Source organism: Puma concolor, chromosome B3 (assembly GCF_028749965.1).
Source record: "Puma concolor isolate L17-30 chromosome B3, mPumCon1.1.hap2, whole genome shotgun sequence".
Taxonomy (NCBI): Eukaryota; Metazoa; Chordata; class Mammalia; order Carnivora; family Felidae; genus Puma; species Puma concolor.
In genome coordinates, this window is record NC_141672.1 from 38128779 (window position 1) to 38155728 (window position 26950).

General features: G+C 39.1%; 1 protein-coding gene across 12 annotated transcripts in view; it reads right to left on the minus strand.

The window, feature by feature from the left end:
* Window positions 1–26950, minus strand: part of SYNE2 (spectrin repeat containing nuclear envelope protein 2) — a 342816-nt gene that overhangs the window by 144469 nt on the left and 171397 nt on the right. For all 12 annotated transcript variants that reach the window (XM_086709562.1, XM_086709567.1, XM_086709569.1 and 9 more), the window contains 8 exons: window positions 26574–26915; window positions 17456–17611; window positions 16265–16530; window positions 12781–14869; window positions 10804–11126; window positions 7513–7657; window positions 6473–6691; window positions 307–572 (listed from right to left, as the gene is read on the minus strand). In XM_086709562.1, the coding sequence (XP_086565688.1) occupies window positions 307–572; window positions 6473–6691; window positions 7513–7657; window positions 10804–11126; window positions 12781–14869; window positions 16265–16530; window positions 17456–17611; window positions 26574–26915 (3806 nt within the window). The remainder of the gene's footprint in view (window positions 1–306; window positions 573–6472; window positions 6692–7512; window positions 7658–10803; window positions 11127–12780; window positions 14870–16264; window positions 16531–17455; window positions 17612–26573; window positions 26916–26950) is intronic.

Consider the following 26950-nt stretch of genomic DNA (forward strand, 5'->3'; position numbering starts at 1 on the left):
TGCTGCAATAAACATAGAGGTGCATGTATCTTTTAGAGATAGTGTTTTCATTTTCCCTGGGTAGATACTTAATAGTGGAGTTACTGGATCCTGGGGTAATTCTATTTTGAATCTTCTGAAGAACCGTCGTAATAGTTTCCACAGTGGATATACATTGCCAACACTGTATACTTTTCTGTGTTAACGCAATTCCATCATACCATTTGTCATTATTCTATATTTTTATATTTTCAATAGCCAACATTCTCTAAATTTTAAGCCTGAGTCAGCAAGCACGTTGTCTTAATAGTTTTTCATAAGACTTACTTGTTGCATCGTTCTTGCATCGATGTAATCTCTTGAAATGCTGGACCAGTTTCTACAGCCTGTAAGCTTTGGGGAGCATTCTGGATACTTCTTAGGCGCTGAAGAAGTAAGGTCAGTAATAGCTGCTGCTTCTCCACATTTTCTTGGTAACGGCATAAACAGTCTAGCAGCTCACAGAGCTCCTCTGTGGTGGCCGCCTCTTTTGTTTTAGAAATTTCAGGGAGGTCTTCTTGAAGGTTATCTAAAATAATTGCTTCTCGTTCAATCTAATTCAATAAACAAAAAAAAAAAAAAAAAAAGAGAGAGAGAGAGAGAACTAAAATAACTAAACTGTACTTGGATCACCTCAGGAGCTGAAGCATACCTTGGGAACCATAATTTTTGTGCACTGGCCCTTCAAAGGGTTCCTGATGCCATATCCTCACTCGAAGTAGCATCCATCTTCCTATAGCTGGGAATATTATTCCTCTGCTTTTGGAATCCCATAGCTCCCAGCGATCGATCATGTAGATATGTGATTACTATGAAATACTGCTATTGTGAGCTGAAGGAAACACTGTTGAGTATTTTCATAAATAATTTTTCTCTGTTTCAGATTTCCATTGCACAAAGCAGTTATCTCTTCTGAAACACCTATAAGGCAGTTCGAATGAGCTTCACCAAATTGCAACTACTAAGAGGTTGGGTGACTGCTGGATAATTTTTCTACAGGTGACTTTTCTTTCACATCCCATTCCTACATGCCCAAAAAAGTAAGTCTGGTACTTCCTCATGCCCCTAACACCCATGCCAAAGGGAAAGCAGCCCTGACTAATCATGTATTTATCAACATGGCTATGTGCAGAACCCAGAACTACATAACCTAATACATCACATGTCTGCAAAATGGAGTCCCGTCATCCTTGAACTCAGAATGAAGACACAGAAAATCAGATCCCTCCACGCACCTCTTCAGACCCTGTGGTCCTCGCCTCAGCTGTACCCCACAGTCACCACATTCTGCCCCAGCAGTATTGTTAACTCTCCCGCCCTGACATTCAAACTCAAGTCAGGCACCTTGCAATCTGGACAGTACAGAGTAGCACTCTGGTCAACTACCTTTCCGATATCACGCTCCCTGAAATGATAAACGAAAACCTGCCAAAGGGGTCGAACGTAAAGCCTGTGAGAATTTAGCAATTCCAGCATAAATTAAGTTTCCAGGAGCTCAGTGGTTGAGCGCCTGCCAGAATTCCATGGCATAAAGCTCAAGCTGTTCCGTCTTATGTCTCTACCACTAAGAAAGCACTGGATTTGCCCACTGAGATTTTGGAGGCAGCATATGCTATACTTGAGAATATTGCTCAGCTCCATTTATCAGAATGCTGCCAAGCTTGAGGGGGGTCTGGGCAAAAAGAGGCACTGCTCTAGGGTCAGACTATGGGATAAACTGCCCTGCCACTTGGGTCATATGACCCAGTTGAGTCCCCGGGTCACTGCAGGGTGTAGGTATAGGCTGGCCTCTCAAAAGACCCAGTTATGGAATGTATGCTTTCCATCACCTCCAACCTGAATTCAGTTGCATCAGAAGTGCTGGTTCTCAGGCAGGCAGCCACACTTCCACCAGGGAATGAGAGAGAAGGATTCCACTGGGATGTCTGGCAACCTCCCTGCCAGGGAACCAGCAGGCAAAGAAAGGACGTGCTGTAGTGTCAGAGATAATGGTTATCTAGGGTCTCGAATACACATCAGGGTGGAAAGAAGTAGGTCTGTAATCTAGAACTTAATGGAGCATCTCTTGGTGCTTCCATGAAGAGCAACAACAGCAACCATGACCTAATAAGAGTAAAGCAACTGAAGGCCTGACCTTCCCAGTTCCAGTTCCCCTCGTCCCCCACACCTGTTCCTGGAGATCACTTTCCAAAATAAACCACCTGCCTGCAAGCCCCATCTCAGGCTCTGCCGTCCACTGTAAGTTGGTAAGTGATTAAGGAGGGAAATCATTTTTATTGGGGCAATAATTGTACTCAAAAGCCAGGCCATTCTTCAACTTGTGATGGATAATCAAACTGTCATACATGCACCCAACCCAGTATTACTCAGGAAGAAAAAGAAATGAACTATTGATACAAGCAGCAATATGAATGCATCTCCCATGCATTATGCTCAGCGAAAAAATGCCACACTCAAAAGGCACAAACTATCCCAGTCCATTTATATGACATTCTGGAAATGGCAAGACAGATTAATGGTTGCCAGGGGCTGAAGGTGACAGAAGGGACTGATTACAGAGGTGCACAAGGGAACTATCTGGAGTGATGAGAATGTTCTATATCTTCATTTTGTTGGTGATCATGTGCCTGTGTGCATCAAAATTCAACAGACTTTATGCGAAAAAGGATAAAGACAGCTCCCAAATCAGTAAAATAGTTGTCACAAAAATTATGTATTCATTCTTCCACCTGAATGATTTCCCTTGGACACAGAATTCTAATAATATCGGTTATAAAACTTTTAGATTCACAGTCAATTATAGAGTCCAGAAAGGGAGAAGGAGCCGTAGTTGCACCATAAGTAAACAGAGTGAAAGAGACTGAAATACTCATAACCAGGAGATGTAGGAACCAGTAACAGTCTTTTGGACTTTGGGTTCATGGGGAAGAAGCCAGCCTTCTACCTTCAATTATCTTTCGAGACAGGACTTTAGCACATTACGATCACCAAAGCAAAAATGATGACTGAATAACCAGAAACGAATAATTAAATCAAGCAGATTCTGTTTAAGAGAACAGGAAGGTAAAGTTTTAGGGGGAAAAAAGGTAAATCAAAATTTAAATTTATTTTTCAAAATATACAATTAAACAGAGTTTTAAGTTTTTGAAAATCTGCTTATACAAAACCTTTATGCCATACAGATACGGGATTACCGTAATGTCTTAAAAAAAGAAATTCATTCTGTCACACACAAAAGCACCAACCATGCCAATAGAACCTTGCGTGTACAAGTGTTTAGATGATACAATTTTTATTGAATGGATACAAGCTATTTTAGGTTTTCATTTTTATTTTGAGAAAGAGAGTGAACACAGTGGGGGAGGGGCAGGGAGGGAGGGAGAGAGAGAATCCCAAGCAGGCTCTGTACTGTCAGCGGACAGCCCAGTTAGGGGCTTGATCCCACAAACCGTGAGATCATGACCTGAGCCAAAAATCAAGAGTCAGACACTTAACCGACTGAGCCACCCCGGTGCCCCTGGATACAAGCAATTTTAAAATCCTACATCAATTTGGTGTGCGTAAATATCATTTAAGCTGATGGTTTTGTGGTTAAATACCAGAGTGTAAGTTTGAAACATTTTTTTAACGTTTACTTATTTATTTTGAGAGAGTGAGGGCACGAGCAGAGGAGAGGCAGAGAGACAGGGGGAAAGAGAGAGAATCCCAAACAGGCTCAGCATGGAGCCCAAGGTAGGGCTTGATCTCATGAAGCATGAGATCACAGCCTGGGCCAAAATCCAGAGTCGGACACTTGACCAATTGAGCCACCCAGGTGCCCCTAACCAGAGCGTAAGTTTGAATCCTCTTCTACCATTCACTCGTGAATTTGGGCAAGTTACTCCATCTGACTGTGTCTCACTTTCCTCGTCTACAAAATGAGGATAAAATAAAAGTAATTACCTCATAGGATTCTTGTGAGGGTAAATGATAATACATATAACGTGCTTAGAACTGTGCCCAACACACGCTCCGTACCAGCCCATCATGTGTTGGAGTGGTTGTTCCTATTACTACATGAGGGCATATTTTGTTGGTGATGCTCTGAAAAACACATTCTGCCAGCAAATATTGTCAAATGCTTCGATGAATAATTACAAAGCTCTAAGTGAATGGGGTCTGAATTAATACAATATAATTGCAAATGGGCGCACAGCGATAGAAAGACAATGTAGTAAAATAGAAAGAGTAAAAGCTCAGGATTACCCTAGACCTGGGTTTGAATAAGAGCTGTCGCTCAAGAAATGTTTACTAACTGCCCACTAAGTGCAAGGCCCCGGTCAGATTCTAAAGTGACAGCAGTGAGCGCAACAGCTGTGGCCCCAGTCCCGCAGCCCCAGCTCCATCGCCACCTGGGAGGTCTCATGTCATCAGAAATCTCTAGGCGCCTCCGTAACCCCATCAACGACATCGCAATAATATTTAACTCTGGAGAGCAATGCAAGGATTTGGTGGCACACAGCCTCCTGTAGGAACCCAAGAAACAGTGCCAGTACGGACGGGAAAGATGGGGGCTAGCAGCTCGGCTAAAAAGTGAAATTTACAAAGTTTCTTAGAGTTGTAACATTCAAGAGTCTATGTACTAACCACACCCTACCAGCACTACCAAAGTATTATTCATTTCCAGAATATCAAGTATTTAGGGGCGGCTGGGTGGCTCAGTCGGTTAAGGGTCCGACTTCAGCTCAGGTCATGATCTGGAGGTCTGTGAGTTCAGGCCCTGTGTCCGACTCTGGGCTGACAGCTCAGAGCCTGGAGCCTGCTTCGGATTCTGTGTGTCCCTCTCTCTCTCTCTGCCCCTCCCCGACTTGTCCTCTCTCTCTCTCAAAAAATAAACATTGAAAAAATTAAAAAAAGAAAAAAGAATATCAAGTTTTTTTCTTTTTTCTTTTCTTTATATTATTTTATTATTCTGCAGTAAGGTAGGTATCTTGGATGACTCATTTAAGGAAGTTCACTTAATCCACCTTGACGAAGCCTATATCCTCTCCACACAGACGGAAACACTGGTGGCAATTATTTACTAGGCAATTATTACTGAGGCCATTATTTCTGGATCAGACTGTGCCAATTTGAGCAGACAGGGCAAGAATGAAGACCCTGGCCGAATTTTCTCCCACGGCTTCAGAAGAGCTGCTGGTGACCTATAGTGCTCTCTCGGATACAATGAGGCAAAAGGCAGGAAGATCAAGTTTTAAGCAGGAAAATATGCCAGTGCTAAACATTTCTATCCCAAATCAAGTACTGATTCATTATATTTCTCTCTTAAGTAAAGTTAGCAGGAATTTTGACATGAATAAGAGAGAAAGGTTTTCATTTAATGTTCTGATTTGTACTTCATTTATACCTGATAGATTAAGGAACACCCGAAGATAATTTTATACTATTTTTAAATTTCCTTTCTAAATATATGTGATGGCCTAAATCCTGAATCATGCTTAAATTAACATCTGTGATTGATATATATTATGGAGGGCTTTTTTTTTTTTTTTTTTAGTTTATTTATTTATTTTGAGAGAGAAAGAGAGAGAAGGCAAGCAGGGAAGGGGCAGAGAGAGAGAGGGAAAGAGAGAGACTCCCAAGCAAGCTCTGTGCTGTCATCGTGGAGCCGTACATGAGGCTCAATTCCGTGACCCCAAGATCATGACCTGAGCCAAAATCAAGAGTCAGACGTTTAACTGAGCCATCCTGGCACCCCTATTATGGAGATTTTCTTTAAGGGCATTTTCAGAAAGAGTGTCATACATATTTTTAAGTCCATACTTTAACCATTAGAATTAATTTCCATAGCTAATAAACAGTTAAATTCAAAATTAGTTGGTTATTGTGAATATCACCTAATTCTAACCTTTGGTGTTGTGTAGAGACAATTTTTTTTTTTTTTTTTTGAGAGAGAGAGACTGTGAGAGAGCAAGCATGAGCAGGGGAGGGACAGAGAGAGAGAGAAAGGAAAAAGAGCGAGAGATAGAGAGAGAATCTCAAGTGGTCTCCATGTCCAGCAGTGAGCTGAAGCAGGATTCGATCTCACAACCCTAAGATCATCATCTGAGCCAAAAACAAGCATCAGATGCTTAACCGACTCAGCCACCCAGGCACGCCAAGACAGTTATCTTTAAGAGGGGTTAACTTATAGGTACAATAAAGATTTTAAAGCTCAAACGAGCAAATACTTATTTATAAGTATTACCTGATGCCAAAAACATTGGTACTTCTAAGAAGGAATTTGAACCATTTCTTGGAGATGATTTTACTAGGACCTGACCTCTATGAACATTTATGTGCTACGTGCCTGTGGTATGAACAAAGGGTACCGGTTGAGGACTTGTTTTATATAAAAACAAACTGCCAAGTAGCACAACAATGTAGATGACAATTGTTAGGAAACTGGTTATAATGTTGAAAATGAAGCACTTACTTCTTCACTGACAAATTTCCACTCCCGCTTTAGTTCTTCACACCAAATCTCCCACTCTTTGGCAGCCTCTAGCAAACTCAACCATTTGTCCCACAGAGCTGACGTGGTTCTGAGCAGACACATGTCGTCGCTGTCTGTGCACATGGGTCTTATGTGTCTGTGGACCCGGCGTAGTTTCATTAACTCTTCTTTGGTTGATGTAAGATTTGACCCCAAGGCCTTAGGAAAGAAAAGGAAGAGGGGGAATATAATGTCTATTGATCTTTCTGAAACTTATGAACTTCTTACAATCTTGAGGAATTGATTCTCAATCATCCCCAAGTGTTATCTGATCTATTTGTTGGTCCTTTTGGAAGCCAATTTAAGACAGATTAGAACTGCCTTAAGTATTACTGGGTTGCACACGAATTTGGAACTATGGTGACAAAAAGAAAGTGTTTTGAAAGGTAGATTTCTTAAAAGATCATTGTTATTTTAACGTTAGTCTCATATTTTACTAGGTAGTTAATCTGAACAATACTTATCAACCACCAATGTATTATTTCGGGTTTTTGTATATGTATTTGTTTGTTTGTTGATATGTGGTAGGTATTAAGCACAGATGACTCAGAATGCTTTCATGCAAAACCTAATAACGTAATACCATAGCTTTTAACAGATGAAAAGAAACAAAAACAAAAATTGCACAGTAATAATAAGAAGTAGCCAGAGTTTAGACTTAACGATAGTTGCATTAAATTCTCTGTCACTGATCCAGCAACATCCAACAAAATAACAAGAAAGGTAAAGCTTCAGAAAGAATGATCACTAAGAACAATCTGCTACGAGTTTGCTACAGTCCTGTGAATCCAACCCATGAAATCTCTCAGAACCACTGTTTCATGGTTCCCCGCGGCTTTTGGTTTGGGGTGTTTTGAGTGTCCAATTCAGGTGGGAGATTTCTGTGGGTCATAACAGAGCCACATTCCCTGCTGCCGCCACCTGTTCTTCCTGCCAATTTTCTGCATCAAATCTTACTGGAGATTTGCAAATACTATTACCTTGCTCTGTTCCAAGCGCTCTAAAGCTTCCTTGTAAGACACCGGCAACGGGAACACGGACTGCCCAAGAACTGTCTCCATTTGACTGAGGTGAGTGCAAATTTTCTCTTTAATTTTCCTGTAGCATTTGTAATTCTCAAGACACCTATAAAGCACCGTTAGGAAAAAAGAAAGGATATTAAATTTTATTTAGTATAATCTGGATTACCCACAATGAATTCTGAACACTTAATAAAAAACAGAATGTAATTCTCTTTTTCTTATTCAGCGTATTACACCGAATTTTTATTGATTACCTCTTCTTCACAGGGACCTGCATAAGACTTTTAATGCAAACTTGAACGGGCAGATAAGACTTTCCTCAAAACACGCAAATTGTTGGGGCGCCTGGGTGGCGCAGTCGGTTAAGCGTCCGACTTCAGCCAGGTCACGATCTCGCGGCGGTCCGGGAGTTCGAGCCCCGCGTCAGGCTCTGGGCTGATGGCTCAGAGCCTGGAGCCTGTTTCCGATTCTGTGTCTCCCTCTCTCTCTGCCCCTCCCCCGTTCATGCTCTGTGTCTCTCTGCCCCAAAAATAAATAAACGTTGAAAAAAAAAATTTAAAAAAAAAACACGTAAATTGTAAAACCGCACTCTCAAACACTGCAAATGAGATATAAATTGGTACAATTCTTATAAAAACCACTTCGTCTTAAAAACGCTCATATCTTTTGAGCCATTAATCCAACTTCTGCAATTTATCTTAAGGAACTAATCCTCACAGTAGGAATTTATTCTAAACCTGAAAAAACCTTTTACATAGTAAAATCTTTTTTTTTTTTTTTTTTTTTTAATTTTTTTTTTTCAACGTTTTATTCATTTTTGGGACAGAGAGAGACAGAGCATGAACGGGCGAGGGGTAGAGAGAGAGGGAGACACAGAATCGGAAACAGGCTCCAGGCTCCGAGCCATCAGCCCAGAGCCCGACGCGGGGCTCGAACTCACGGACCGTGAGATCATGACCTGGTTGAAGTCGGACGCTTAACCGACTGCGCCACCCAGGCGCCCCCATAGTAAAATCTTTTTACTTATTAAACTGTTAATTAAAACAGCAGGGGTGCCTGGGTGGCTCAGTCAGTTAAGCGCACAACTCTTGATTTCTACTCAGGTCATGATCTCAGGGTTGTAAGACTGAGCCCCACATCGGGCTCCGTGCTGAGTGGGGAGCCTGCTTAAGATTCTCTCTCTCCTTCTCTCTCTGCCCCTCCCCTACTCACAAGCATGCTCTCTCTCAAAACCAAATAAATAATTAAAAAATTAAAAATGTCAAAAATCGGAACATACCTTATATGTAACAAAAGATATAGCTAAGTAAATTACAACCATCCATTTTGTAAAATATTTACAATTACTTTTGTGAAGTTTTGTTACAATAAGGAAAAGAGCACATGTTTTAAAGTAAAGGATAAGCAGCATCTTTTTATGTAGGGTAGTGTTCTGATGTATTAAAAAACTATGAATACAGTTATGTGTCTAAAATTGATACAGTCTCAGTCTCTCACTGAAAACAATGAAAACTTTAGTATCAAATATATATTTTAAAAATTATTAAAATATATGGGGCGCCTGGGTGGCGCAGTCGGTTAAGCGTCCGACTTCAGCCAGGTCACGATCTCGCGGTCCGTGAGTTCGAGCCCTGCGTCGGGCTCTGGGCTGATGGCTCAGAGCCTGGAGCCTGTTTCCGGTTCTGTGTCTCCCTCTCTCTCTGCCCCTCCCCCGTTCATGCTCTGTCTCTCTCTGTCCCAAAAATAAATAAACGTTGAAAAAAAAATTAAAAAAAAAATAAATAAATAAAAATTATTAAAATATAATAATGAACTAGAAAGGAAGAAATATTCAGAGGCTCCCAAACTATATGGATGTGGAAATACAGAGAAACAAGCTGAGCTTTAGGGACAAAGATTTTGAGGGCATTTGCTGAGTTTCAGTTTTATTAACCTTTTCCTGGAACGCTGAGGGGACAGAGGATAAAGCCTCAACCCAGGATAGGTTTTAAATAGGAAACTTTCTCTGTCAAGATGTTTATAATATATATATATATAACCACAAAGGACCAGCCTGCAAAATACAGCATACATCTCTACAAATTAATAAGAAAAAGTATGGGCAACCCAATAAAAATCAGGCAATGGCTTGGACAGGCATCTTTCCGAAGATGAAATACGAATGACCAAGAAATATTCAATAAAGAGGCTCAAACACATTAATATAATAGAGACGCAAATTAAAACCATAATGAAATACCACTTTTCATCCATCAGACTGGCAAAACTTAAATCTCCCAACATCGAGTACTGGCGAAGATACGAAACAGTTGGAATAGACTATGTTGTCGAAACACTAGTCTGAGTAGAAGTAGGTAAAATTATTTGGAATTTAAAATGTGAGGTGTGCCTACCTTTTGACTCAACACCAGAATCCTCAGTAACTATTCAAGTGAACCTCTCGCATTTAAAAATGTTCCTATTGGCACTAGTTGTGAAGGCAAAGAGTAGAAAAACTCAAATGTCTGTCAATAGCTAGGTAACTGAATTTTGCTATAGACAAGAACATGAATAAACTTCAGCATCAAAATGATGAGTTTGAAAAAAATGAGGTGACAGAGGAACACACATATATGAAAATGAAGCATAAACACATAGAAAAAAATATTTTAAAAAGGAAAGAAAGTGGTAAATAAAATATTGGGGATAACGATTAATTCTGAGGAGAAGAAAGGACCGCACAAGAGAATTCAAAAGTCATGATGTTTACCTTTGAACCTTTAGGGACAAAGCTGTTTAATTTTATTATTATCCTTTATATCATATGCAGACTTTTATAAGCATTCTGTTGTATGTATTCAACATTTAATAAGGAAAAAGGTAAAATAAATACAATAAACTATTTGCTATGGTTTTCTATAGATAGTGATTTAAAAAGAAAATTTTTTTAACGTTTATTCATTCTTGAGAGACAGAGAGACAGAGCATGAGCAGGGGAGGGGCAGAGAGAGAGGGAATCCAAAGCAGGCCCCAAGCTCCGAGCTGTCAGCACAGAGCCGGATGCCGGGCTCGAACCATGAACCGTTAGATCAGGACCTCAGCCGAAGTCGGACACCCAACAGACTGAGCCACCCAGGCGCCCCATGCAGGTAGTGATTTTTAAAGTTTTCCATATTTTCCAAATTATTCCCAATTGGTAAATGTTAACTATAAAGAAAAATAAACCTTAATTTTGTTCTTAAAGCATTACCTTTAGAAAGAAGTACCTACCCTTCTATTTCAGCCTCCTTTATTTTGGCTGCCTCCCTCACGGCTGAGTCCTTCAAAACTAACCCATGTATAGTACACTGGAGTTGTTGTTTGGCTTCAGGGCTGGATACAATCCCCAATTTCTCAGTAAGGTCCTGGATGTCTGCTATTGTGGACTGCAACTCCTCTTGTTTCCAGTGAGATATCTCCAGCGATTCTTCCGGATCAGCAAGGTCTATTCTATGGGATGCAATAATGGCTTCACGGGCAGTAAGGATCCCCATCGCCCTAGTGACTGCCTCGTTATAGCGTGTCATACTTTCATAAGCATCATTCAAGACATCCTGGTGAACAGGAGATGAAACACTGTGACAAAGCTGGCAAACTCTGGGGATTTTTATCATTCTTGAATTTTTGTAGTGCATTCATAATATGTCTGGGTCTTACAAGGGTTAGTGTCTCCTACTTAGTTTGGCAACATTATGCTAGCACATAAAGACCAATAACTTTCTGTTTGCATAAAGAAAAACTGCTTCCAAATTTGCTAAATCTACTCTAAATTCAAAAATACATCTCAGGCATCATGTCTAATGATACGCATTCCTGTTCTAGAACTCTTATATTAGACTATGAACTAAATAAAGCAATCGCATATATTTAATGTGTGTAGCTTTAACCAATATTTGTTGGGGGCATAAAAAGAAAACACACCCTCGCCAAGATTTCTTGTGTTTTCAAATAAATGGCTCTGCCACAAATTTTAGTTTTGAACACATCACTTAACGTATCCAGACCATAGTCTTCTTGCTGAAATAACAAATAGTTCATGTAAATAACTTTAAAGGTCCCTTCCTGTCCAGCTCTAATCCTATTATTTTAGAGATTTATGTCATTGTTCCTGGAAACTGTATTAAAATCAAATAAAGAAGTACTGAATTTACTCAACATTTGTTAAGTATCAATTTAAACATATTAGGATTCACAGTATGACCTTACATTTCTATAGCGTTTATACCTATCAAATATTGAAATATTATCTAATAACTCTTTAAATTAGTGCAGGGAGTTCATTTCCCCATTCTATAAGTTTAATGTGACAATTCTGAAAACACAGTGAAAGGCATTATATTAAGTACAAGTGTTCCAGCAATGCCTAAGCTATCTCTCCTAATTATTGTGGAAAAGGAGGCAGTATGTTGGACTCATTCTACAACACCAGAGGTCAGCAAACTTTTCTTGTAGAGGGCCAGACTAAATATTTTAGGCTTTGCCCGCCATCTGGACTATCACAACTACTCAACCCTGCTGGTGTAGCAAGAAAGCAGCCATAGACATTCTCTAAAGAAATGAGCATGGCCATGATACAATAAAACTTTATTTACAAAATCAGGCACCATGGGCAGATTTGGCCCATGAACCTTCATTTGATGACCCAAGCTCTAAAATCAGACAGACCTTGACTCGAATCCTGTTCTGTTCCTGATGCAGGAGCCTGAGAAAACTGTTGATGTTCTTGAACTTAAATTTCCTTATTTTGAAATACAGCTAATGATAGCACCCCCCCTCACAGAGTTGCTATGAGGATTAAAAACACAGTTATTCAGCACGGTTCCCAGACACCGTAAGTTCTAAATGGATGCGGAGTTATTACTTTATGTTATTTTCTCTACACTATATTTCTTCCACTATGCTTCACTATTTCTAAAAACACAAACAAACCAAAACCAAACTCTGTCTGAACTCAACAGGGGTTGCCAGGGGTATAGAAGTAAAGGCTTCACATTCCTCTTTCCTGTCTATAAAGCACTGTATTTAGATGTCAATTGAGGTGGGATTGTAAACTGGTCCACCGCAAGTTTCTTTTAAATGGCTATTCTATGGAGAATGTTCATGTAGAACCTATAACTGCTTAAGAAGCACAGATATTACCTAGAGTAAAAGCTAAAACCATGCAATAAAAAGAAATGCATTAACCACCTAATTGAAAAAAAAACCTACTGTGCGCAAATCAAGGCTTGTAGCAAGCTGCATGTGAAGATCTTCAATGTCACGTAATTTTGCCTCCACATCATTAGCTCCAGAAGAATTTTCTTCTCTTTGCTTCTCAATGATGGTCACAGCTTTCACGCTATCCATTTCTGCCTGAACTTGCTCTTGAAATGCTTCACAATTATCCTTCTCATTTTGAATATGTTCAATGTCCAAATTTATAAGCAAAGGCTGCTCTAACTGAGATTTTATCTGCTTCAAAACATGTAAGGAATTTTCCAGTTTGTCCTGAAAATTCTGTTCATTCACTTCTTTGGGTTGGGATTTTAGTATGCTGTTTTGGAGAACCTTGCGTAACTTGTCATTTTCTTCTGCATACAGCTTTATCCGTGGCATTTCTTTCTCTTTGAAGGTGTCATCAAAGGCCTTACTTTCATTCAATTTCTTTAGTATCTCTTGACACAAGCACATGGCTTTCTCAATTCTCCGATTCAAAATCTGAGCATCGAGCAAACTGCTTTCTGGTGAGGTCTGGGGCATTTCTAGCACTGCTTCGGCTCTTTTCTTAATTTGCAAATCCATAGCCCTCAATTTACTTAGTGATGCCTGATATCTGCCATGGTCTGCGACATGGTCTGCCAACTGCTTAATTTTTTCCTCGAGTTCCTTTTCTTTCTCAACTACTTGGGTGTGTAATTGGTCAAGTTGGGAACCATCCCAGCTTAGTCCTATACACTCAAACACTTCTTTGAGTTTCCGTACCTGTAGGATACTAGACTGAATACCAGTGAGTCGGTCTTTAAGGCCACAGAGCTCCTTTTCAACATCTTGATTTATTTCTTGATTTAGCAGCAGTTCGTTGTGCCGTATATGGTCAACCTCCTTCTGAAGCACAGATGTTTTTTCATGAAATTCTCTGTAAAAATGGATCTTGCGTTCCACTTCATTACATTTACTTTGAATTAATCTTTGCGTTCTATGGGCTCTAGTCTTAAGGTTTTTCAACTGGTCATCCAGAAATAATCTTTCAAACACATTTAGATCCTTACAGATGTTTGTTTGTTCCTGAAGGTGGGTCAAGATCACACTCTCCGCTTCTTGCAACTCCTTCTGAGAACTCATCAAAGTGACACGCTCATGTTCTAGTTCAGTTTCTGTGGAGGCTGTTTTCATCTTGGGATTTATCAGTGCTTCATTTTCCTGAAGTGAAAGTTGAACCTTCTCTATTACGGCAAAAAATCTGCTCCTTTCTTCCAATTTAAATTCTAATTGCTGTGATCTTTCCGTTGACTTTAAAACTAGCATTTGGTACTGATTCTGTAAGTCCTGTAGGAGGTGATTTAAATCATTGCTCTCATCTGCTGGAAGATTAGGAGTATTATCTTTGACCTCTTCAACCAAGGACTCCACAGCTTGGTGCTTATCCAGAATGCCATCATGTGTCATCTTGCACTTTCTGATCTGTGAAAGAATGTCATCTGGGAGAAGGCAAATGGTAGGAGCGAGTTCACCTAGCAGATTCTTGACCCACAGGATAATCTCTCTCATCCTGGTCCTTGTTTCACACATCTTGATCTGATTTTCCACCTCTGTGTTTAATGGCTCCGAGGCTTCCAATCGCTTCTGCAAATTATTCATTGCATCTTCCAAAGTGTTCTTTTCTTTTTCTCCCCAAATCCTCTCCATCTGAGATTCAGCTTGCCCCTTCAAAGCCAAAAATCTCTGCTTGATAGCCAGGAGTTCAGTGGCCAAGGCAACTGTGCCTGGGCTCCCCTCCTGTTCTGGAGAGTTCAGCCCGAACTGCTGCTGTTGCTGCAGAGAAACGTCAAGGTCTTGGATCTTACGCATGAAAAGTATAAATTCATCATTTTCTGCTACTTGCTGAGAATACTTCTTTCGAGCCAACTGTTCTACTTGTTCGCAACTACGTGCAAGTTGCCGGATCTGGCTTTCCGAAACCTTCTTATCCATGTCAGTCACACACTTTGATAAATTTTCCCATTCCATTTTCATCTTGCTTAAAGAATCTTTCTCTTTTTCTATCGATGCCAGGTAGTTTTTAATTTTGTCCAGATAGGCTGCACTGTCCAGTGGTCCCCTAGAGAAAGAAAAAAAATGGAGCTTGTTAATACACATCAACACGAGGTTAGAGTTCATGAAAAGAAATTAATTCCGCTCTGAATTCACAGAAGAGAAGATTAGGTTGTCTATAAAGCATTCTGTCTTTAAAATCAAAATCAGGACCTTGTTTAGTGTGGCTTTCAGTTAGTGTGTAACAATACAGAAAACTCACCTATAAAATAAGTATCGTAAAAATGCAGAACCACAGGAAGGGAGTGAAGAGGGAAGGGAACGATACATATGCAAAAGGACTTGGTAACTGTAAAGTACTCGCACAAAGGTGAGTCTAAGCCTAAGAAATTATCACAATGTCCAACCACTTCGTTACCATTTTACCGACAATAATGAATAAGAAAGTATAATCAGTCTCGTCTTTTGAATATAAAATTGTTTCCTCAAAGGGATATCACCGAAAGTAAACCCCATTTAGGCAAAAGTACAAAATCAAACTTTTTACTTTAAAAAAAAAAATTTTTTTTTAAGTTATTCCTACAGCCAATGTGAGGCTTGAACTCATAACCCCGAGATCAACAGTTGTTTGCTCCACTGACTGACTCAGCCAGGTGCCCGCCTCAACCTTTTTAATAATGACAAGGTATTTACACAGTAAGACTGTATCTACAAACCATTTGCTATTATCTTCAGAGCCAAAAAGAGTATATATATGTGAAAAGAAATCATTAGAATGGATATGTATTCAGTAGGTTCTGAACTATTTCAACCAATTATGCTGATACTGAACAAGTGTATACATAGAATATTTCTCTCCACCCCCATAGTTCAGAATAAAGTCTTGACAAAAAGAGTGCTGAATTCCATAAAATTTAAATCCATTTGGAAGATACTTATAGTGTGAATTAATTGTTTAAGAAATTAATTTGTAAAACATAATTTAATTATAAAATTAATATAAATAATATAAAATTTACTGCATGAAACAACAGTTTTCTTCAATGGCTTCCGTATGTAATTAATTTCCATATTGTACTGTTAAAATCATAATATCGTCTCATAGTATAAACTCTTAAAACCCTGGGCCTGTCCAAGGTAGTGCAGCCTATCTGTGCTTGAATAAAAAGAATGCAAGACCTAAATTGTTTCTTTTTTTTTTTAATGTTTATTTTTGAGTGAGTGAGTGAGAGAGAGAGAGAGAGACAGAGAGAGAGAGAGAGAGAGAGAGAGAATGAGCGGGGGAAGAGCAGAGTCAGAGGGAGACACAGAATCCCAAGCAGGCTCCAGGCTCTGAGCTGTCAGCACTGAGCCCCACGCGGGACCTGAACCCACCAACTGTGAAATCACGAACTGAGCTGAAGTCGGACCCTTAACTGACTGAGCCACCCAGGTGCCCCGAGTCCTAAATTCTTATACTTACACTTTTAGACTTTCCTTTTCTGTCAACAAGGCTTTCACTGAGGATTCAATGGCAGCAAGGCGATCCTGAAAATCCTTAAGGAAACAATATTGGCTTTCTTTATTTTTCTTCAAAGTAATAAGTGCCTGAAGCAGATTGTCCAAATAGTTCACTGAATACCCTGCGTTGTGAAGAACCAAGGCACTTGTATCTGCTTTATTGAGACACTCAGTTTGTTCCAGTGGTTCAATGGCTGATTTCTTTGCGTCCAACTGGGCATATAATTCCTAAAAACAAGTCATGGAAGTCAGTAAATATAAATTCAGTCCCTCACTCATTCATTAATTTCCTTCCTTCCAGTAACATTATATCCCAAGAATATGTTTTAAAAATTTCATTTGCATACAGAGAAACTAAGGTGCTGAAAGATTGAAAGACTTTTTTTTTCCACTGGAATCATGTTAAAATCTAGACTGAAATTGACAGTTGTCTTAGCATTTAATAGCAATTAGATCTTCCTATTGTGTTAAAAGGTTCTGTAGTGTCTAAAGGAAGATTTCTCTCTTTTTGTTCCAAGATTTCTCTCTTTTTGTTCCAGGTTGTTCTACATTTGCAGACACTCTGTTTATATACATCCTTTATATATGATACTTTTTTTTTTTTTTAATTCACATACATCACCCTTCTTTCCTGTTTGAAATACACGTTTATAGTCATGTAAACTTAGCTAAAATTGTAGGGGTCATTTTTTTTTTTTTAAACATGGCCATGTATTGGATTTTTAGACTATATACCTATAAGTACATAAATATATAAACATAGCTAGGTAAACACCGCTGTAAAAAAAAACAAAGAAGTACCCCGTAATGTTGATAATTAGGAAAAATAAAAGAAATTTATCAGAATCTGAAGAATACATACAACTAAGAACAGAAGTGAGAAGTCAGACTCTCCAAATAGTGTTACTGAATAAGTTTTTAGGAACTTCGTGAAAAAGACTAATGCTCATTAAACTCTTCCACTTTTTAAATGGAAAGATTTATACAACTTTACTGATTAGTACATAATTATATAGTTACCAAATTGATCATCAGGCAAAGGTTAAATAAGACTTTTCATTCTGTACAAGCAAGTTTCTGGTAATTAAAATATATTGTATTGCACTGGATAAATGATGCAATCATGTTGTCAATGTTTTTCTTGTTTCCATACCTCTATCTCCTTTAATTGTTCATTTCTTAACACGACATCTAATTCTAAAGGTTGATTTTGCAGCTCATTGACTTTATGCTCATCGTCAGTGTTTTTCATGCTTTCTTGAACATTGAGAGAAAGTTGTTTTGACAAAACCATTTCCACAGCTGAATTCTGAAAACATAAAAAGATTAATTGCCGAATGGCCTACCTTCCAAATAAATAATTTTTCCTTTTCTTGGTGAAAACATTCTAGTTCCTTCTATTTACTCAGATTAACGGCTTTCAAAAAGTACATTTGGGGCACTATCAAAGATGATTTTCTTCATGCAATATTTAATGCCGACATTGATATCCCAAGGAAAAAGTTTTTTGAAAAGATAGGATAGGATCTATAATTATATCACAAGGCAAAATCTAGTCTTAAAGAAAACAGATACGGAAAAAACAAAAATTCTAAAATCTATACTTAGTATTCACTGTGATGCCAGAGGGCAGGACAAGTAACAGGCATTCAGTGTTACCTATGGGTAGCTGAACATGGTAAGTGGATAGATGGCAGGAACACCCAGATTGCATGATATTAACAACGGATTATGGCTTAAACAAATGAATAGTAAGAATTCCAACCTGGGTAAGGCAGAACGGGTTATACAGGTAGTAATTTGAAAGCTGTACCAACTGGATTTTCTCATAGGATTCACAGAGATGGCATCTGCATTCATTTATTTGTTCTTTTCACAAATATTTGTTGAGTATTTACGCGTACCAGGTACCATGACCGTCATTTTAAGAGATTTCCATTATTTTGCTAGGGTATTAGTTTTTATTTTCAGGTTACTTTATAAATGAAGTTCCATTTGATTGTGCCGTATACTTTCACGTCAGTAAGGTCTGCATTAGTAAGTCTGTGAAGAGAATGTGTCCACATCCCCAAACAAGGTAGAAATTGCTATTGTAAAAGTACCGCCTAGATAGCAATATAAAATGTTAAGCGAAAGGGAAACTGGGTAAGAGATCTACGAAACCTTTCTGTACCCTCTCTGCAACATTTCCATCAATGTAAGACGGTTGTAAAGTTAAAAGATTATTTAAATAAAACAGATGCTTTATGTGTCCGGAGCTTCACCAAAACTAACTGGTAAGAAAATTCAGCTGACCAGGTGACTGGTTTTGATTAGTTGGCACTTAGCACCAGTTACTTCTTTCAAGAGGCTAACAAATGATTACAATGATTCCGAAAACTTCCTCCATTCCCAACAATTTATTCATGCAAACTACAGTTAAAAACCTACAGGGAAGACAGCATCTCAGGAGGAAAGATTCAGGAAGGCTACGAGAGGGAAAGAGAAAGGTGCCATACCACAGGTTCCATCAGCCCATGGGCACTCCTTGCCGTGAGCCACAACCACGGGAGGTGGACGCCTGCCTCCCGCCTGTTACTCCCACAAGTCCACCCAGAACAAGAGCGTCTGAGGTAAAGGCTGAGATATTAGACCCTAGGAAAACTTTACGTATTATTAACCATCTACTAAGAATTCAGAGCTCTTGGTCTGTCTTACCTCATAAACCAGTGACTTGAGGACTAGAAACAATCAGCCATTTGTAATCTATCTTTGGTGGCCAGAGAGAGCATTCTGAAAAACCTGAAATCACCCCTAAACACCATTTGTCTACTAACCCCAAAAGCCATGTTTTGACCTTGGCAGAACATCCAACGGAATCCCTCAAATGGACGTTTCAGATTTAAAAGGTAACATTCTCTTGCTCATGCCCAGAGAGGTTGGAACACAGACTCAAGGTCCTGATTGGCTCATGGGAAGATTCTTTTGGAATCAGTCATCTCTGCTCATCACCCTTTACTGTATTTTATTTTGATTTGGCAGGCTCACTTGAACAACTTTCTTTTAAATAGAAGATATTTCAAACATAGTTAGAAGAACAAAATATGACCTACAGTCATTAATCGTGATACAGATATAAGTAATGTAATCTTCCATACCACAAATACAATCAAATATAATTGAAAGCCCAGTCCTCATCCTTCTTTCATCTCTTCCTTCCCAGAGGTAACCACTATTTTGAAATATACACATACATTTTCAAAAGTATGTATTTATTTAAGTCATCTCTCTGTCCAACGTGGGGCTCTAACTCATGACCCTGAGATCAAGAGTCACGTGCTCTATGAACGGAGCCAACCAGGCATCCACACACACACATTTTTACACTTTTATTATATATGTCATTCATACAGTATTGTCTTATGTATTTTAATTCCTATAAAACTGGAATTATGTATTATCATTTTATAGCTTTTCCATTCAACAGTATGCTTGGGGATGTATTCATGGTGACAGAAAAATCTAATACAGTCATTTTACCTTTTATACTGTTCTACTGTCTGCATGAACATGACTTATTTATCTGTCAGGCTACTGTGAACATAATATTGTTTCCAGTTTTTCTTATTACAGATATATTGCTCTGACACACACTTTTGTGTCAGTCTTCTTGCACATTTGTGTGACTTTCTTTGGGATGTTTTCCTAGGACTAAAATTACTCCTTTTAAGTAATAGATAGCTATTGATTTGTTCTCCAAACTGAATTATAGTTTTGATTCCCACCAGCATGGTAAAAGAATTCGTATTTTCCCTAATCCTCTCTGATATTTGATGCTAACAGACTTTAATTTCTGCCAATATAATGCATGTGAAATTGATATCATTATTGTTTTAATGGATTTCTCTGATGGCTAATAAGACAGAGCTACTCTCTGGGCACCCCAGTGGTTCAGTCGGTCGAGTGTCCAACCGACTGGAGTTTGAGCCCCGCATTCATTCTGTGCGGACAGCTCAGATCCTGCTTCGGATCCTCTGTCTCCCTCTCTCTCTGCTCCTCCCCTACTTGCTCTCTCTCTCTCTCTCTCTCAAAACTAAATATACATTTAAAAAAAAAAAAAAAAGACTACTCTCCTAGAAGAAAACATGAGCAGTAAGCTCTTTGACATCAGTCTTAGCAATATTTTATTGGATTAGTCTTCTGAGGCAAAGGCAAAAACACTAAAATAAACAAATGGGACTACATCAAACTAAAAGGCTTTTGCACAGGGGCACCTGAGTGGCTCAGTCAGTCGAACAGGTCATGATCTCGCGGTTTGTGCGAGCTCGAGTCCCATGTCAGACGCTGTGCTGGCAGCTCAGAGCCTGGAGCCTGCTTCAGAGTCTGTGTCTCCTCCTCTCTCTGTCCCTCCCCTGCTCATGCTCTGTCTCTCTCTGTCTCTCAATAATAAATAAACATGACAAAAAATAATAAAATAAAATAATTAAAAAATAAAAGGCTTTTGCACAGCGAATGAAACCATCAACAAAGCAAAAAGGTAACCTACCAAAAGGAAGAAGATATTTGCAAGTCGTACACTCGTTAATGGGTTAACAGCCAAAACATACAAAGAATTTATACAATTTATTAAAAAAAAAAACCAATCTGATTAAAAAAATGGGCAGAGGACATGAACACACATTTTTGTCCAAAGAAGACATCCAGGAGGCCAACAGGCACATGAAAGATGCTCAACGTCACTTACCACCAGGGAAATGCAAATCAAAACCACAATGAGATACCACCTCACACCTGTCAGACCGGCTATTACTAAAAAGGCAAAACATTACAAGTGTTGGTGAGAACGTGGAGAAAAGGGAACCCTCAAAAGCTACTGAGAGGAATGTAAGTTGGTTCAGTCACTATGGAAAACATTACGAAGATTCTTCAAAAAATTTAAAGTAAATGTATCATATGTTCCAGCGATCCCACTTCTGGGTATTTATCTGAAGAGAACAAAAACACAAATTTGAAGAGCTATGTGTAGCCTTAGGCTCGCTACAGCATAATTTACAACAGCCAAGATGTGGGAGCTGCTTAAGTGTCCCTCAGCAGATACATGGATAAAGAAAGCGTAGTGTACCTATGTAAGGAGTATCGCTCAGTCATAAAGAAGAATAAAATCTTTATAAAAGCTTCCTAAAGATAAGCATCCATCATCACCACTAGAGACAAAATGAAAGGCATATCAACACAGTCTCAGGGGCTGCCTCCTCCTGTTAGCATGATGTCCACAATGTTAACATGACCCGTAAGGCACTTGTGACTCGGACAGCCTCGCCTACCTCTCAGGCCTCACCTGTGTCGCTCTCCTCTTTCCTCCACCCTCTCGTTCATCCTTTCTAACTCCTCATGCTCTCTCTCCCGTCACAAGAGGAAATTCTACTTCCTCTTTCAAAAATGCTCCCAACATCCAGCCCTGAGCTCTGTTAATTCCAAGCCACCCTTCGGGTCTCAGTTCAAATGTTGTTTCCTTACGCAAGCTCTGACTACAGTTCGCGTCAGAATCCTTTATTATAGACGATCATGGAAATGGGTTCCTCCATTTAGTTCCTGTAATTAGGCTCTCATTAGTTACTTGATGGATGTGTGTCTCCTCCTCTAGACTAGAAGCTCAATGAGAAGAGAGACTATGTCTATTTTTGTTCACCTCTGAACCCTCACTGTCTGCTCAATAAATTTTGACTGAGTGGACGTAGAGACGAATTAATATTAGACAAAAAATAAGAGAGTTTTGTTTAGTCTTTGCTTGTTAAGATGAACCATCTGTGGATTATACAGCAGATTACACAGCAATTGAGGATCCGCCGAACTAGGTCTGCCAATCTAGCTGTCGTTGATCTGCTATCTCCTAGGAATGACAGAAACAGGATTTGGTGGGTTTACCGAGAGTAGAGAAAGTTCAAAATAGGCACAAGAACACAGTAAGGGGTCCACTGAGGTCAGACAGCACATTAGCATATTAGACCTCAATTAACAACCCACATAACACAGTCAATAAAATGGTGGGGTAAGCCACCAAGCATCAGGCTGGGTAGAGGACAGCTGTGTTCTAGTCCCAGCACTGCCAGAATACGAATTTGGCCAATTAACATCTCTCACTTCCCTCACCTAAAACACAAGAGTTAGGCTAGAGAGTTTCTAAGGTCCCTCAGCCTAAGATTTCAGGACTTCAGAACATGCTCTCAAACACATGCTGCTCAGAGATGTCAACACCATGTACCCTATGTAGGTTACTTGGTGTCCTGTAAAGGAACAAATCTTAGGTTATAAAAAATACCTCTAGAGTAAGAAGCAAGATTTACATACGGGCCAAAAAGAGGCAAAGTAATACGCTTTGAAGACAGAGCCGGCATATAGCCCAACTATGTGTTCCATTTCAAAATTTTTTTTTACTGTGTTATCAGGATAAACAATACCCCAAATAGACATCATTTACCCCAGGATTGAAAACTGTTTATCCAGTGAGTGGTTTTCCTTCTCACTCTAGTACGGACTCCACTGTATTTCTGGGGGCTCACCCACAGCGGGATACCTTTGTCTGTATCTGTGACCATCTACTTTCCAGAATTTCTCTGGATGCTTCTTAAACACTGAAATTATAAATGCTCAGAAATTTTTGAAAAGAACAAAAAACCAACTCAGACATACTGACAATTATACCTAATGACAAGGAATTTAAAGAAGTAATTATAGACAAAAAGTTTTTTGAGGGAGCAATTATGTCATGCAGGTTGACATGTGGAAGGGAGGGGGCAGGGAAGAACACTTAATACCAGTTAATATGTAATGTTACTTTATGAGTTTTTAGAATAATAACAAACCCAGAATGTATTACTTTCCTGTTTTTCCTCTTTATCATTTCCCTTTATGGACATCTAAAATCTTAAAAGATTAGTCAGTCTTCACTTTTTATCATACCCTGATTTGTTACTTTACTTCACCTACATGGGGCGGCGGGGGGGGGGGGGGGGGGGATAGAAGGCAGTTTTGCCTTTTCATATTCAAAAACTCTTAGAAATTCATCTCTATAAAAATATCCAGTAAGATATTTGATCATAAGCACCCCTACCCTTCAGTCTGTATAATTTCTCTTGCCTCCAGCTTTGCCTTAATATTTTAACTTTTTTTTGATGTTTATTTTTGAGAGAGAGACAGAGCGTGAGTGGGGGAGGCACAGAGAGAGAGGGAGACACAGAATCTGAAGCAGGCTCCAGGCTCTGAGCTGTCAGCACAGAGCCCAATGGGGGGCTCGAACTCACAACCTTTGAAATCATGACCTGAGCCGAAGTCAGATGCTTAACCGACTGAGCCACTCAGGCGCCCCAATTAATATTTTTAGATATTAAAGAAAAAGTTAGCCAAAGGTCCAGATCTAAGTTATCCTCTAAATTTCACCTAAAATGAAATTCTTAGCAATGCATGCGGTAATGGCAATTTTTGAAAAGTGCAATCATACTTTCTAAATTTTTTTTTTCAACATTTATTTATTTTTGAGACAGAGAGAGAGAGCATGAACAGGGGAGGGTCAGAGAAAGAGGGAGACACAGAATCTGAAACAGGCTCCAGGCTCTGAGCTGTCAGCACAGAGCCTGATGCGGGGCTCGAACTCGCGGACCGCGAGATCATGACCTGAGCCAAAGTCGGCCGCTTAACCGACTGAGCCACCCAGGCGCCCCTGAAAAGTGCAATCATACTTTCAACAAAACTCTAAGATCACATGAAATTTACTAAAGAAAAAAGTAGAAGAAAATAAAAACTTCCTAAAAATTCTTCTGGAGACGATTTTAAATAATCTGATAAAAGCCCTTCCAAATTCCAAAAAGGCATGTGAAGTGAGCATTAATTAGATATTTAATTAGTGTTATATTTTAAGCTGTGACAACTGTATGCCCATATTCTAGCAGAATGACTAGTACAAAAGAGGCCTCAATGGATGTTTTTAATGAATTAAGTGCTTGTTTTCACTACCACAAGAGTTTCTGATTAATTACATTTATAATTCAGTAAATTGTGCTTTTATGTGCTCTATGCACTCAGTATATAGAGATTCCTGCTTAAGTAATTTACCCTCATCTTATATGTGTCTATACATGTTTTGATCACTTTTACTAGCTGTTCAATGTTAAAATTGTTCTGGGTCTTACATAGTCTAATGTTACACAGAAAAAAGTAAATACAGCCAGTACGTAGAGTGGAGAAAATAAGAAGCACACATTCAGAGGGGGAAAAAAAAAAAAAGATTCATGTTACAAAAGAGTAAAAAGTAATCATGATAAAATATTACTAGAGAATTAAAACCAGTTTCCTCTATCCTAGACCTGTGAAAATTATTTGAAAACTTAAGTACCTCTATAATGGTTTTAACTTTAAAAATAGCTTATCTTGGGGAGCCTGGGTGACTCAGTCAGGTAAGCGTCTGACTTCAGCTCAGGTCATGACCTCGTGGTTTGCAAGTTCGAGTCCCGCATGGGGCTCTCTGCTGTCAGCACAGAGCCCTCTTTGGATTTTCTGTCCTCTCTCTCTGCCCCTCCCTCACTTGCTCATGTGCACACACTCTCTCTCTCTCCCTCTCTGTCTCTCTCTCTTTCAAAAATAAATAAACATTAAAAAAATAGCTTATTTCCTCCTTCACAAACACATGAATCTTCTGACCATATGCAAGACATCACAAATAAAAATTTATATTAGAATATATTTGTCTTACATGATTCAATGGAAAAAAACCTTAATGAAGCATCATAAATTATAAATAACTCATCATTCAAGATTAAGTAAAAGCTTAATAAACTATAAAAGTTCTGATTATTGGATTATGATCTTTAGTTTTCAATACTCTACTGAATTTTGGGTGCTCACAGCCAAAATGGGTCTGAGAAGCTAATTTTAAAAGTTATTAAGCAATTCCCTTTAGCAACATCATGCATTAGGATAGAAAACACTCAGCTATATATATTTTTTTACTTATCTACTGCTCTTTAAATACCGTTAAGAGTTTCTTTTATACATACAACTCAAGAGTCGCATGCACGGGCCCTTCATTCTTTAAGACATTTTCCTTAACCGTGTCTGACATGACAAGTGGGATTTAGTAAGTCCTCCTCATGGCCAGAGAGATGCTCTATTGGCATTTAACCTTGTTTTACACATTTCTAGAGATTGCTCTCTGGTTCCTATAATCTTCCATGCATTTCTGTTTTAAGAAGACAACAGAAGGGGCGCCTGGGTGGCTCTGTTGGTTAATAGTCCGACTTTGGCTCAGGTCGTGACCTCACGGCTCGTGAGTTCGAGCCCTGCGTTGGGCTCTGTGCTGACCGCTTACAGCCTGGAGCCTGCTTCAGATTCTATGTCTCCCTTTCTCTCTGCCCTCTCCCCCATTCACGCTCTGTCTTTGGTCTCTCAAAAATAAATAAACGTTAAAAAAAAAAATTTAAGAAGACAACAGAAGCGTACGCTCTTTTCATCGCTGTTGATCGCGTACTCCGTAAAAGGCCGATGAGGACTCAAGCCTGAATGGTCTGATCTTTGCTATGGTCCCACTGGACCCTGGATTGTGAGAGGCTGCCTAACAGGAAGACGCTTTCAAATACAGTATACTGGATGGTTCTTTGTGCCTTTTCCATTTCAATCTCTAACCTATGAGAAAGAACTTTAAGAGCCACAGGAAAATGTACCCATTTGGTTTAGAAAGAAAACAAAACAACATTCTTCTTTCTTCTCCCCCGGGGAAATTAGGAGGCTGAATGTTGATGTTCTCACACCAAACGATCTGACAACATTTAAAAATGCATTTGCAGTAGAGGGTTAACATGAGAAGAAAAAGAAAGGAACCTATCCTTTCAAACAGTCTCTGATTTCATTATAAAATCAACCAAAAAAAAAAAAAAAAAAAATGGGGCTCTTGGATTTTTTTTTTCCCTCAGAAAATGGGTAGAACACATTTTCTTTTCTTTTGCCTTTTCTAATTTGCCTTTGTGCTCTTGACCCAAGAAACGGTATCTGATTACATATCAGAGAGAATAATCAACCCAAGTTGATGACTGACATTTTAACAGACTAAACAGTAATATTGCACCACCGAAAAGCTGAACAGTTTTCTAAGGGCTCTTTTCACAAGTGGGCATCATAAATAGCCAGCACATTGAGGGTTTAATTATGAAATCAGAAGGCTTGATTCACTACCCTCTTTTCAGAGCCCAACACCTCTTCTTTCTCAGACGCGATGTCTTAGAGAGGCAATCACAAGCCCTTACCTTGTTTATTTCCCAATCTTGCTCCAATTTTTCCAGTACAGCTGAGTCCTGAGTGGACTCCTGCACATCACAAGTGACCTCCTCCTCTCTGCCTGGCAGACTAAACTTTTCTTTCTGTTCTGTTGAGCGTTTTGATTGGAGAATGCTATGAAGACAATTTTCTGTCTCCTGCTTAGCAGATTCAAGTCGGTTTTCCAAATCCTTTTGTTTACACTTAAGTGATTTTATATCATCTTTAATAATCTTCTGTCCCACTGAAGATGTATTTTTCTTGATGGATTTTGCTAAAGCTAAAATCTTCTCCAATGTGCCATCTTGTAAACTGAGTCTATTCTCTAGTTCCTGTAAGTGGAAAAAAGATGATCACACAAAGTATT